This window comes from Megachile rotundata, chromosome 6 (assembly GCF_050947335.1).
Source record: "Megachile rotundata isolate GNS110a chromosome 6, iyMegRotu1, whole genome shotgun sequence".
Classification (NCBI taxonomy): domain Eukaryota; kingdom Metazoa; phylum Arthropoda; class Insecta; order Hymenoptera; family Megachilidae; genus Megachile; species Megachile rotundata.
Window position 1 is genome coordinate 3,800,412 of NC_134988.1, and position 15,096 is coordinate 3,815,507.

A 15,096-nucleotide genomic window follows, 5' to 3' on the forward strand; every position below is an offset into this window, starting at 1 on the left:
ATTTACAAAAAAAATATATTGTGTAGTTGAGAAATAGTTATGCAAAAAAAATTATATGTTAAGGATTTTATTACGTAAAATGGACAAATACCTTTGTGGCCAACTGTACAGGGTGTCCCATTTAAGTTGACATTGTACAAAATCTCGAAGACATGTGATTTAAGAAAAACAAACTGTCACGAGGCCTTCAGTATTTCGAGTGAAGAGGCAAATGGCATTACTAATTTTTTAATGCATGGGCGTCTTCGGGGTTATTTCAAAGTCATCTTGTCTTTTCTTATCATAAACTCATATTTTTTATTCCAGAATTATATTCTACATGAAAAAATGCATGACTTTTGTTTGATACATTTTGTTGTAAGTTCAATATTACATCTGGTAGATGTACATCTTTAAGCATCATTGGAACCTTAAGAATTATTGATGACTCGTTAGGTGGAAACAAATATCGAGACTTCTTGAATCGCGAATTATCTTCATTACTTGAAGATCTAAACCTAGCAGACAGGCAAAACGTGTGGTTTCAACACGACGGTTTCCCACCTCATTATTCCCGTATTGCAAATACTACATCAGGATTTTACTGATCGTTGGATAGGTCGTGGTAGTCCAGTTTCCTGGCCAGCGAGATCACTTGATGTAACATCACCCGCTTACTTCCTATAGGGTTATCTTAAAGAAAAGGTATACTCCGATCCACTTACTACACCAGAAAACATGAAGGAGTGAATTATAACTGCGTATCATAGAATCACTAGAAGAATTTTATTATTTATTCATAAGTCATTTATTAAACGAATTAATAAATGTCTAGAAGTTGAGAGTAACAATTTCGAGAATTTATTGTAATGTTCTTAAATGAAATAAAAAATCTTCTAGAAGACAGTAACATTGTCATTTTAATAGAAAAAATAGTTTTGACACAAACATGAAAAATCAACTAGACGTTTTAAGAAAGTTTGTTGTAAGTTCAATGGTCAATGTTTTGTAAGTTCAAAAATATGGATTTATGATAAGCGGCAAGATGATATTGAAGTAACCTTGAAGACGTCCATGCATTACAAAATTAGTAATGTCATTTACCTCCCTGCTCGAAATACTAAAGAACACGTCAGTTTCTTTTTCTTAAATCACACATTTTCGAGATTTTTTACAAAGTCAACTGAAATGGGACATCCTGTTTATAACAAGGAGTGTGTTTTATTGAGTCGATATAACAAAGTATCATCACTACTTATTCTATTGAAACTGATATCAATCTTCACCGTAACTATCCTGAAGTGAACAAATTACTGTCGATTTAAACTGGCTAAACAGTGTTTCAAACTGTATAACACGCGATGTTTGTCACAACTACCCTATGATTAATTATTTCACCTTAGTGTTTTGAAATTTCTGATAATTTTACATCTATATAAAAATTTTTTCAGTTTTTCAATGTTGTGCACAAGTATAACAAGGTGCTTTGTAGATTTTATATCTATATTCTGTTCAAATGAGAATTGTTAGAACGTGAAGCTAACTTGCGAATTTGAAGTACTTATTCTTTGGAGTCCGAAAATTGTGTTACAGTCTTTTTTAACGAAATAAAGATATTTTGGACATTGGTATAAATAACTAAATTATTATTTTGGGAATATTGCACTTAATAAAATTTATATTATCTGTGTATACAATAAAATTTGTATTCTAATATTAGTAGAATTTAGATTTAGAATTGAGATATTCATTTTTCACTTATTTATATCTCTGAAATTAAAAGTGATAAAAAAATTATATGCATAAAAGTAAATTTCTTGGATTATTATCCATGATGATGTATCTTACAGTTATCAAAATTTATAAAACTGCCCTGAGTTCAAATAATTGCCTAACATACAATGTCTTATTTTATTAGTCCACAAAATTATCTGAATTACACATTATTCGAATAAATGTTTCAAATATAATTCGCTATTTTGCGAAAGACCGTCAAATCTTATAATCTGATCTTATAAGACCTTCAGATTTTATGATCTGATGTTATGATACTATCAAATCTTATAACGACTATCGGATGTATCTAGGTGAAGGAATTTTCGAGATTTCAAGGTGATGTTTACCTTCTTTCCTTTAATAGAATATGTGTTTTTGCTTAATTAGGTAGCTTATTCCGAGACAAAGTCATTGAACTATAATATGGTGATCGTTGAAAGTCATACAAGGTAATTCGTGGCCATTCAAAACTTAAATCTTTATAATGATAAAAAGTCTTAAATCTTAACATTAAATATTAACATTAAACGATAATTTAAAATCGTTAAATCAACGATTCTAAAATTGTTACATTATCATTAAATACAGAAATTGCTTTATATCTTTTATAGCGTCATCTTTTATATGACCATGAAAGAGTTCCAGGATAAAAATATAGCATATTTTTGCATAATTTATATTTCTTCATATTTTATACTTTAAAGTAAAACTATCACAAATTTGTATAAATCGATAATTGCGAGCGCCATTCATTTGAACGATAATATATATATTTCAATGACAAACAAATAAAAATATAAATATTGAGCTTTGCAAAATGAATAAAAAGATTATAGAATAAAGAAATTTACGTCTTCTTGTCGTAATTAAGCTACTTAAGCGGACAGTACTAATTGTAGACAGTTATTTAAGTGTGCATCAATATAAAATAACAAATTTATCGAGAAACTGATAATACACTTCAATCATAGTACAATTCAATTTATAAGCTTAAATAAAAATTGTTTGTTATGGGCCACGGAAAGAAACTAAATATATATGAATCACATATAACATTAAAATTAAGAGAAGAACAATTTTCAGTTACAAAAATAGTCAAAGTAATTAATAGTAATCGAAAAGCGATCATGAATTTCTTAAAGGATCTCTAAATGTTTGAAGAGGCGTAGAGTTCCAAACAAACGCAAAGTGTAACACCTCGATTGCAATTATACGAGCAACTTCGAATTCGCACACGACTGCAAGGCAAATTGCAACGAATGTTGGCTCAACGATTAATGTTAAGAATGCTTGTGGTATTTCAAAAAGTACGAACACACAAAGCGAAAGAAATTACAACAAAAACCGTAGATAAAGCAGCATACAACTCGTTGTTTGTAATAATAAAATTAATAAATGTCTTTATCAAAAATATTTGTATTTGCGATATAGACACGTGACAGAAAATTTGGACAAGCGTAGATAAACTTGACCAAAAGTGTAAATAAAAAAATGTTTTTCTAACAGGAGACTGCATAAACATTTTTCAGTGCCCAATGTTACAAGTTTTATTACTTGGCCTCATAAGACGTAACATGCTTAAGTAAATTATTAAATATTACTTAGGTGTTTGTAAATATTGCTTAATAGATCTTTGTAAACGTACATCCTGGGACAAAAAGACGAGCAGTTTCGAATTCGAGCACGACTGCGAGGCAAATTACAAAGAATGTTGGATTAACAACTAATGTTAAGAATATTCGTCGTGTTTTAAAAAAAGTGCGAATATTTAAAGCGAAAGAAATTACAACATAAACCTTGGTTAAAGCAGCGCAAAACTCGGTGCTTGCAGTTTGCGAAGAAATGTGTGCAGGTGAATAAAGAATGCGAAGAATCATATTTATGGACGCGAAGAAGTTTAATCTAAATCTAATGGCTCTCACTATTACAACCTCGATTTAACAAAGGATCAACAGATTTTGAGTCGTCGTGCCATGGGAGGCAGCAGTGCATTTCAACTGGTAAGATTACGTGTAAGATGGAAATAAAATTATATCAGGCAAAATGAATAGTAAAAACTACATTAAATGGTAGTTGAATAATAACATACATATGCACGAGTTGCCGGGAATAAAAATATTTTCCAACGCGATAATGCGGCAGTGCTTACTGCGGAAACGGCGCAAGCATATTTTTGTGGTGAAAAAGTTCAAGTTTTGAAGGAACTAGCAACATCCCTGGACTTGAACATTATAGAAAATTGTTGGTACTTTGCCAGAACAATGTACTGAAATGGAAGACAATTTGAGAACGTTAATGCTTTAAAAAACTGAACTCTAGAGGGATTGTAATAATTATCATCAACCATCAAACTGTACAAATCATTGTCAGGAAAAATGATCGCAGTAATTAAATATGAAGGTGGAACTACAAAGTATTAAACATGAATCTCAATCGTTTTACTTGTCATCATCAACTATTTCTTAATGAATGCGCTGTTATTTTAATTCTATTGAGGCGTATATATTTCCGTTTTGATTTGTATATCAAATCGTGAAAGCGAGCATTGGAGATGGCAACCGACATATTGAACTTACAACCCTGCTCACAGTTATTGACATATTGCAATATGGGGTTGCTTTACTTTATGATACAAAATATGAGGAAATATAAAATTTATTGTCGCTTTGTCTCGGTTTATGCATTGATGCAATGATTGATTCACTTTTTATTTGACGGTTCCATTTTCTTGAAAATTTCACAATTCTGTTACACAGTTATTCGTATTTTCTGGCGTACTGGGTATTTGCCTCGATATATTTTTTTCCTTTATGAATTCCCCTAAGATAATAAACGTCATGTATGACGATCTTTGCAGAACTCAAATTTCCTCTTCCTATTTGGTGAGTAGGTACTTACATTATCTAAAATTTTGTAAACTCGGTAATAATTATATAATAATTAGATACGTCACGTTCAAACCACATCCGTAACTGGCTGGTGCATGTAGTGTATTTATATGTATGAATTTTGCAACTTGCTAAGCAAAGAATTATTGTATCAAACTATAGCTGATATTTCATTAGATCAATATTTATCTTTTTTTGTAATTTTTTTATTACACAATTTTTATTGTTTTTAGAAACCTTGAAAACCTGAAAAATTGAATTAATTTAAACTAAATAAAATAAACTTAGTTACCTTAACTGAAGCAAGTAAACTTAAATAACCTAGCCTCAACACAAATAATTTAAATAAAAATCATCGTGACATCTCGAAAAGAAGTAAATAAATTTGATAACCACTGCCATTTATAATTAGATTGTTGATTAAAATACAGATATTTTACAAACCCGTATTTTATTTGAAAGGTACTTTCAAATAATATGTAACGAGAGAAATAATTACCTAAAAATGAGATGTTTCGAAAGTGAAACATCCTGTACAAATACAACTGATAAACGATAAAATGTAAGCACTGTCTGTTAAATAATTTTGCATAGACCAAAATAAACCATAAAATTAAGTACCCGTCCCACTTTTCCGTCTTCTTTAACGAATTAATTGATAATTAACTGTGTTTAGCGAAGCCGATTAAAGAGCTTCGCTAGACAAAGAGGACGCTTTATAGGAATTATTTAGTATGCACTATAGCCGAAATTCATGGTCTTCGGTACTTCGACGGTTTCACGTGCAGAGTGATTAAACGTTTACTTTCCATTTTCCTATGTCTCTTATGAATAGGGAACCTGGCGAATGAGTAATTAATGTTGTAGGATTCATATCGACTGCTAGGCTATTTAACGTACAGTTATGCTAATATTCTTTCACGCAGAAAATTTCATTAAAATTTTACGTAATGCAAGCAGAACAAATTAGGAGTTAACCCAGTTAATTCTGTTCATTTACATGAAAACCTTGTAGGAACATAATCAGCTCTGCACGGTCAAAATTTTGTAACACATTTTTCGAACTTAAATATTGATTTTTTCGCATAGAACGATTTTTTGTTGAAAAAAAAAAATAATATTTTTACCCTAACTCTTCAAATAAGTGTAGTTTGTGCAATCAGATATATTTCAATTTCACTTGACATTACATTATTCTGTTTTTATTATTTTTTATGTCGTTTTTGTATTTTATGTGCTCAGATGAATTTCAGTTTCATTGTTTTGTTTTTATAAATTTGGCAATTTTTAATTTACGTTTAAATAATAATTAAAATGAAAACAATATGCGAAGTAAAAAAAGTTTTCAAAATAGGAGAGCGTTTAAAATTGATCGAAAAGTTATCGCAGATGTACGATTTTCTTATGTGCCACTCTATATATTCATACCTTTACGATACACTAAAGGAAACTATGCCATAAATATCTCATACGCCAACGAAATAATCTCCGAATTTTTTGAACACACCCTGTACAACAGTAAATTTCGAAGGTGACCAAAACTGGAACAAAATGTGGCGGCAAAATTAAAAAGAGACGATTTATGGTGCACAATTTTGGCTGTGACTCATTGTAAGTGAATTGCTGTAAAAAATAATCGGGGGTTGTAGACGCGGTAGGTGAAGCTTGAAAGCATTCCCTTTGAACGAGTTATTTCGTTAAGCATGTTAAATGCGATAGGACGAGTAGAAAAAGATTTAATGTAAAAACGCATAGCGAAGGGTGCAATTGAATTTATGGAATAAGAGCACTAAAGGAGCGTCGTGCTCATACACGGTAGATGTGTTTGAAATCGTTTTTACCCTCTCGCGTGTCGTAGCCTTTGCCACCCTTACTCTTCTCTGCTCACTTTCTACCGCATCTGCCACTTTTCCCTTTATGCTCACTGTTTTTTTCATTTTCCCGCTCCCCTACTCTGTTTTCTTCCCTTCTGTTACAACATCTCGCTCTTTTACTATGTTCTACTTTGTTTCGCTTTTCTTAATCCCCCCCGCTTCTCTCTATTTTCTTGTTCGATTTTTTCTTCGTTTCACTGTTTTTCATTCGTTTGTTGTTTTTTTCTTTGTCATCTCTCTCTGCAAATATCGTCGATTAATTTTCTTGTTTTTATTTTATTCAAGTTGTATGTACAATTTTATTTTCGAACTGTCGGAAGGGGTTGTGAAGTATTTGTCTAGCGGAATATTTATACTTGTCATAATTCGAATGACTTATATATTGTGTATAGTGCCAGAGTCAGGTTCCACATGGTCTCATTACGATCCTGGTCGCGATACTAACTCTTCCTTCTTAGCCCGGATTTATGATGGGGTTGTCGAAAGCGACTGTCCACCGTCACGTCAGCCATGAACCCATTACTCGTTCTTACAATTAATCAACCGATTACATAGTAATTTCCAGTAAATGTATTTTCATTTGTACTTTAAACTTAGCATAAATGCTACGTTTAGTTGTCTTGTGTCATAAATACGTTTCAAACTTTCTTCGAAATCAGACATTTTCTGTAATTGGCAAACAATTTATATTAAGTATATTATCAGAGAGTTTGTCCATTTATTATTATTCTTTAAACCTCAAACTAATAATTAGTTATTTAGTATATTAATGAAACTCAAAGTGTTATTTGACGCTACTTCTATGTAATCAAATCTTTCCATTTTAGGAATCATTTCATACATACTAACTTAAATATGCATTTATTTCCAAATATCTTAAAAAGGTGATTGTAGCACCGGTATTGTTCGGTGCAATTATGTAATTGCTTCTTTTTCTTCGTGCAAGTTTCATTCGTGAATTTTCTTTGTCACCGTATTTCTACTTACCTCTACTCCGACCCCCTTTCCGTCTCCCCTGCTTTTATCCGTACTCACACCTTGGATTTTTTTCTATTGGACGATGCACAATTTCAAAAGCTGCAACAGACCGTGGCAGAGATAAGCTAATGTCATTAGGTACTGTGTACGTACAACCATCAGCGTGAAAAGCATTCGCCCTCGCGTCGTGTTTACACGGTTCGACCAAAAAACAAACGCAGAGAAAAAGCAGTCACGAACGCGTTTCTACAATGAGGCTGAACGCATATCGAACATTATACGTGTTACATTTTCGTCCGCGCTTTTTTAACCTACCCCTTTATTAAACTCGTTGACCGGCACTGTTCAAATTGTCTTACCAATATATAACAATTATAAATAGCCCGTTTATTTTGCGGGGCAGGTCAATTTTTTGTGACCATAGTTGAAAAAACTTGATTTCTCTAATAGTTTTCAAAAAAATTCATTTATATGGTTTTATAAAGAAACTGTAGTTGAAACTCTCAAATATGCTGTCTGTAATAGTTTTGACATAATAAATGTATTTGAATGATTTTGTGACTTTATACATTTTAATTCCCTTCATCTCTATTGGCATCAACAATATTAACGATATATCGAATTATCGATAACATTGCCATGTTATTGATAGCCTCACGTCTATTTTCTGGCAGCTACATTCGAATTTGGCCATTTAGTATGTACATAGTTACCTAATACAATATGAAATTTTATGATTATCAAGATCGGTTTTATGGTACATTCATTTTAATGATTTTTTCAGAATTAGTCATTTTTCATAAATATTTGTATGAGGTGAAGTTTTTATTATAATTTCTATATGTATTTACTTAATCATTTAGGACATACATGTTAGTGAAATAATCTCTTACTTTGAATGCCAAAACTTTTTAAGAAACTATTCTAAAAATATATGTCAACTTTCATCAATCTAAAAATCAATGTCTTAAACAGTTCGCATATCAATCCCAATTTATTTATTTTTCTTTACATATAATTAATACTATTTCTAAAATATAGGCTTCATTAAAAGTATGTAAGTTTAATGTAGATTAACCAAGCATACCGTGCATTCCATATTTTTACCCCCAATGGTAAACGTTTTATGTCTATACAATATGAAAGTATGTACAATGTTACAAAACAAACTATTTACTCCATATTTGCATATTTCAATATTCAATTGTAGGGTAAGAATATTTGCTGCGAACGTTTCGAATAAGTGTTTCGAAATCTTCGAATAAAATTTTGATATTCTGTCTGAAAATATAAGAAGCAACTGTGAGTGATATGGCGAAATTAAATGAAGTGGCATATGTCTGTTGCAGTGGCTTCAAGGAGTTTTTGGAATGCTCCCATCATTCGATTCGTCGGCAATGTGGCGATGACACGGCTCAATTCGCGAAGCAGTTCCTTGACAGAATGTCGAGTTCGCTTCTGAAGGTAAATATTTGCAACTTCTACTTCGATAGAGGTTGTTATTACACCAACAAGATACGCGGATTCGATTGTACAATAATGCATCGTGAAATTGTTTAACGCTGTTTCGATCAGTGCTTCAAGTATACCCCTCGGGATAAAAAGATAGGTACACGATAAATATGCTATGGGTACCAAAAGACAGCACATACTATATTTCCATATATTTTGTGTCATAAAGTAAAACAACTAGATTACAATTTTGTAAGCAACATTCTATGTTTTAATAAATTGTGAGCATGGTTGCAAATTCAAGTTTACTATCATGCCCAGTGTTGGTTTTCACGACGTACAAATGAAGACGTAAATATACGACTCAATAGGATCAAAATAACAGCGCATTCATTAAGAAATAGTTGATGATGACAAGTAAAACGATTGAGATTCATGTTTAATACTTTGTAGTTCCACCTTCATATTTAATTACTGCGATCATTTTTCCTGACAATGATTTGTACAGTTTGATGGTTGATGATAATAATTATTACAATCCCTCTACAGTTCAGTTTTTTAAAGCATTAACGTTCTCAAATTGTCTTCCATTTCAGTACATTGTTCTGGCAAAGTACCAACAATTTTCTATAATGTTCAAGTCCAGGGATGTTGCTAGCTCCTTCAAAACTTTTTCTAAACTTTTTTTTTTTCTAATCTTACCAGTTCAAATGCACTGCTGCCTCCCATGGCACGACGACTCAAAATCTGTTGATCCTCTGTTAAATCGAGGTTGTAATAGTGAGAGCTATTAGATCTAGATTAAACTTCTTCGCGCCCATAAATATGATGCTTCGCATTCTTTATTCACCTGCACACATTTCTTCGCAAACTGCAAGCACCGAGTTTTGCGTTGCTTTAATCAAGGTTTCTGTTGTAATTTCTTTCGCTTTAAATGTTCGCACTTTTTTTAAAACACGACAAATAATCTAAACATTAGTTGTTAATCCAACATTCTTTGTAATTTGCCTCACAGTCGTGCTCGAATTCGAAACTGCTCGTCTTTTTGTCCCAGGGTGTACGTTTACAAAGATCTATTAAGTAATATTTACAAACACCTAAGTAATATTTAATAATTTACTTAAGCATGTTACGTCTTATGAGGCCAAGTAATAAAACTTGTAACATTGGGCACCGAAAAATGTTTATGCAGTCTCCTGTTAGAAAAAATTTGTTTATTTACACTTTTGTTCAAGTTTATCTACGCTTGTCCAAATTTTCTTTCACGTGTCCATATCGCAAGTACAAATATTGTCGATAAAGGCATTTATTAGGTTTATTCGAAATTCGTCAGAAAGAAAAGTATATTGTTATCCATGAAGGGCAATTGCATAATATACTTCATTAGAAAAAAATTAAAATTTCTATATGTTCCTTTATTGCAGTTAAAATTCGTTTTCCTGTAATTATCATGATTTTTGTGTATGATAAATTGATTCTCAATAAATACCTCGAAAATTGTAACTAAATTGTAATAACAATTAACTCGTCTTTCGTAACTAATTTTGTAGGCTGTTTTTTGTAAATTCAAGTGTTGTACCAATAGAATATACAAGTTTAAGTGGCATTAGATTAATTTAAAAATGATGGTTAGTTACATAGTATTGTTCTTCAAGGTAGTATAAATTGTTTGAGTCTTGTTTTATGAATCTGCACGAACTTTTTTCGGCTGCTAACATGACGCCAAAGAAACAGAAACGAATATACTAATACAAATTTTAGGTCAACTGATCGTTGTGTGGCGCCTTCATGGATTTTCGTGATTTTTTCCTTAATTAATTTGTTATTGTATTACGAATAAAGCAATAATAATCGATGGTCGGATCATTAAATATATAAAACCGATATCACACCGATGCATCAAAGCGTTAGTGGTGCTCCTTCATTCGTGATACTAAACGTAGCAAGTAAAAGATTGCTATATACGAGGTGCGATCATTAAGTTCCGGGACCGGCCCCGTATATGCAGATAAAGTCATCTGTTTCAAATTTGGCTACTATCCTCTTTAAAGTACTACCCTTGGGCAGCTATGCCCCGATCCTAGAGCCTCTGCCATTTTTGGAAAGCTTCCTAGAAGTTTTCTTGTTGAAGCGTGTCAAGCACCTGCTGCGATTCGCGTTGAATCTCGTCCACCGTGTCAAATCGGCAACCCTTGAGCTTTAATTTCATTCTGGGAAACAAAAAGAAATCATAGGGTTCCAAATGTGGTGAATACGGAGGGTGAGGAAGGACGACTATGTTCCATGGTGTGTGGCCCCCCCCTCATATCCCTTAGTTCCAATTTAGAGTCCATCGCGATTTCGCAAAGCAGAGCATGCGTATGCTACGATAAACTTGTATAACACAGGATTCAATGAAGATATCGCTTCCAAACTTCGTGTCATATGTCTCGAAGATTGTTATTCATATATTCCGCGAGCTCATGTCAATCGTGTGATCCGTTTGGTCACAGCAGACACAATCCCGGAACTTAATCATCGCACCTCGTAATATTAATTGAATTAACATTTACCATTCCAAAGTTGTATCTGTGTTTTAATAAAGGATGACGTTATTTCCAATATTTTAGTACAGCGAACTACATGCTGTTTTAAAACGTTGATTGATTATAAGCTGCTATTTAATCAGTATCATTGCATGTTTAAAGACATTAATTTTTAGAAACATTATTGAACTTCGAGATGGCAAATTATCACCCGTTTAATGTAACATAACGTTTGTAAGAACGTTATTTTGATTAAAATATCAAATTGTTACAGTACACTCTCGTTATATTGCTACCCTCTGTATTACCGATTCAGCAAATTTCTATTTTGTTCACTTCTCATAATCGTAACAATAATTTACTGATACTTGTTTAATATTAAAGACCAAACATTTAATTTCAAAAATAAAAAATTGTTGATTTTTAGACTTCTGAATTATCAAGTATTAACGAATTGAAATTTTAGAATTTTGTATTCGCAAGTTTTCAAATCTTCAAGTTCTCGAATCAGGAATTCACTAATTTAAATTTGTTTCTGCGGTAATATTTAGAAAGTAATGTTTGTGCGAAAGAATATGCAACAGTAAACGATCCAAAGGAGATTTTCGGTGCACATAAACAAATTTTCGTGGAAATGTTACGAAGAGTCAAAGTATCAATAAAAATTCGAATAAATGTTTATATTCAGATTGAAGAATAAACATTTGAATAGCAGTTTGCAGAAGGTAAGTGCTAAAACTTATACTTTAGTACTCTTCTCACTGTCCGGTATAAAAATAGTAATATCTTCTAAACTAACGATTTTTCGTCATACAAAACCTTAACCCAATGGCTTATAATATTGAGTCAGACTTGTGACGTACGCCACAGTTCAAATGTGACATACCTAAATCATATTTGCATAAAAATCGAGTTTTGAGTTTGATTTCAATTGTTATTTGTATAATTGAAGATCGTTAAATCCAAAATATACCTAGCATTCCCACGTTCTTTATTATCTTAATGCTGCAGTAATAATTAAGCAACTCTGACTGGCGCAACTGCGTCAGTAAATTGTAGGTTAAGGGGTTAATAAGAGAATAACTTTAAAACAGCAGGTCAATCTCTACTGCGATGTTGCAAGATTTTAATCAGTATATCATTTTAATTATCTCTTTTAATAAAATTATAACAGCGGTAAATGGGTAAATTTACTTGACTTCAAATAAAAGTTGTAAAAGTTAAAAACTGAAATACGTATTAATTTGCTTAGGTATCAATTCGTTGGCAGTTTCACTTATAATCTTATCTGTGGCAATATAATAAGAGTTCACTGTACAGTTTGATATAATTCTTGTGTTAGCTTATATCGTGTAGATCATTTTCACTTATATCAAGACTTTATTGTATCGAGTCTTTACTGTATTTGTTTTGAAACACTATTTCAAAAGGCACAGTTGTCAGATCTTAATCACTCTACCAATGACTAAGTTTGTGTAAGTTTGACTTAAACTTCTTACAAATGAGTAAGTTTGACTTAAACTTCTTTCTGCCTTCGAAAGCAAGCAAGGTCAACTGATCCATTTTAACACTTTCCACTCGAAAACAATCACAATTCGACTTAATACAACAATTTTACATAAGTATTTATTAACTGAATTCATAGTTATATATTATGTGCAATCATAGCGAAACAGTTGTGAAAATTAATAATAGAAGAGAACTTCAAAAAATTCATCAAACTGTTCAACTAGAAGAGATGCTATTTACCTACAGCAAAAATACCTTCGAGTGCAGAGGGTTAAATGCCTCGTGATGTATATAATCTTATAGCAAACGCACTCGAAGAGTTTTTATACTGCATATAGCCCTGAAGTAAATCCAGTGATTGAGCATCGCGTAATTTGGTTTGATTTCAGGAACATTGCGCGGCGTACACGGAAAAGGTGTGCGCGATCGGCAGCGGCGCGAACGCGTTCAGGGCAAGCACAATGGCGGCGATGGTGTTGGTGGTGCTCGCGAGGTACTTCACGTAAGGCGATCAAACAACACTCGTTGCCGGAAAAAGGGAACAATTTCCGTGCACCGCGAGCACCCTGCTGAAACTGAGGCCCTCCGTTCGTTCTCCGTTCTTCAGATTCGCCAAAGTGTACTTTTTCATTTTCAAAGAGAAAATCGTGAAGGAGCCACGCACACGCGAGCTTCTCAGGTACTCTTCACCGGAAGTCGATAAAAATCGAAAGGAGGACAATAACAGAGGGGTAAGAGGACAAGTTCGCCACGTTCTTCGTAACAACTTCCGCCCGGAAACACGTGTCACGCGAGGCTGCGCGCGCGTTTCTCGGAAACAATGGGCGAACGAGAATCGTGGTATCCAGGATCGATGGCCAGTGAATAATCGAGAGTCTCATTTAGCGAGTAAATTGTTCCGCTCGAGTATTGGCCATCCGAAAGGACACATGTCTCGCGTGTCGCGTGAAGGAAAGGACAGATGCAATCTGGGAAGAGAGCATCGAGTGAACGTTAGAAATGGCCGCGATCAACGGTCGAAATAAGTTCTATTTTTATCTTGGTTATCAAAAACCACTGTAAACCAATACTCCAATCTCGAGCCGATCAACCGTTCGAGCCTGTGTTCAATTCTCTGCTGTGAACTGTAACCCCGTAAGAAAGCTCAAGATAGAAGCCAAAAGTAATCAGAATTTTATAAAATTTATTCGCATTAGGAATCTCCAAATAAGGACATTCTCTTTCGAGCGCTTTGAATCACCGGTTAACAAGCTTTAGCGAAAATTTACAGAGAATTGAAGATGACTACGAGTCGTCGCTAGAAGTACAAACATGCTATTTGTCGTTGGAAACAAGATCCCTAGCATATCAATTCGAACCTGTAAATGAACTATTTTAAAGAGCAACTTCTGTTTCGATGCAACAATACGAACGTGTCGTGTGCAGCATGCGCAACAAAATAGCGCGGTTAAGTCCGGGAATCGGAAAGGCGAAGATCAAATTAACGTACTTTTCGATTCGAACATCATCGAGAGTATATCGAACGAGAGGCTCTATGCACTCGAGTGAACCGAAAGGTGGAAAGAAGAAAAAGGCGACAGGAGCTTTCAACGGTGAGAAGAGGACGCTGTTCTTCCGGTACGTGTCTCGGTTATCGCTGTAAACACGGCAAGATGGCGGGGACGAGCTTTCGAACGGTTGATTCTCCCGTTGAAAAGGAATTACTTCCAGAGTAGTGGGCGATAGAAAGTTGCGCCGTGACAGACCGAGGCGTCGCAATCTCACTGACCCGTCTTTTTCAGTTAAATTTTCGATAACGATTTAATGCCCAGACACGTGAAAAGACGATAGAGAGAAAGGCGAAAATAAGGGACAATTCTCGCGGAGAAGTTTGTTGTTCGGTTGTTTTGAAGGCACCTTGTTTCCCCCTGGGAGAAGAAGGCAATCAGTTATCGGATCAACGAGATATTATATTGCTTCGGCGATAAATGAGAAACTCCGAGAAGCAGGTGTATCGAAAGCTTGTGTGACAGTCTCCTTTGAAATTGAGGTTATGTACGTTTTGCCATCGTGTTGTTTTGTTACGACTTTGTTTGGAGACTACTCGAATCGATTTCCGAGAATATTGCAGAAAGG

General features: G+C 33.6%; 1 protein-coding gene across 1 annotated transcript in view; it reads left to right on the plus strand.

Moving 5' to 3' along the window:
- Positions 1-15,096, plus strand: part of LOC100882346 (uncharacterized) — a 177,486-nt gene that overhangs the window by 32,693 nt on the left and 129,697 nt on the right. The window contains exon 5 of the mRNA XM_076532829.1: positions 8,845-8,959. Within this exon, the coding sequence (XP_076388944.1) occupies positions 8,845-8,959 (115 nt within the window). The remainder of the gene's footprint in view (positions 1-8,844; positions 8,960-15,096) is intronic.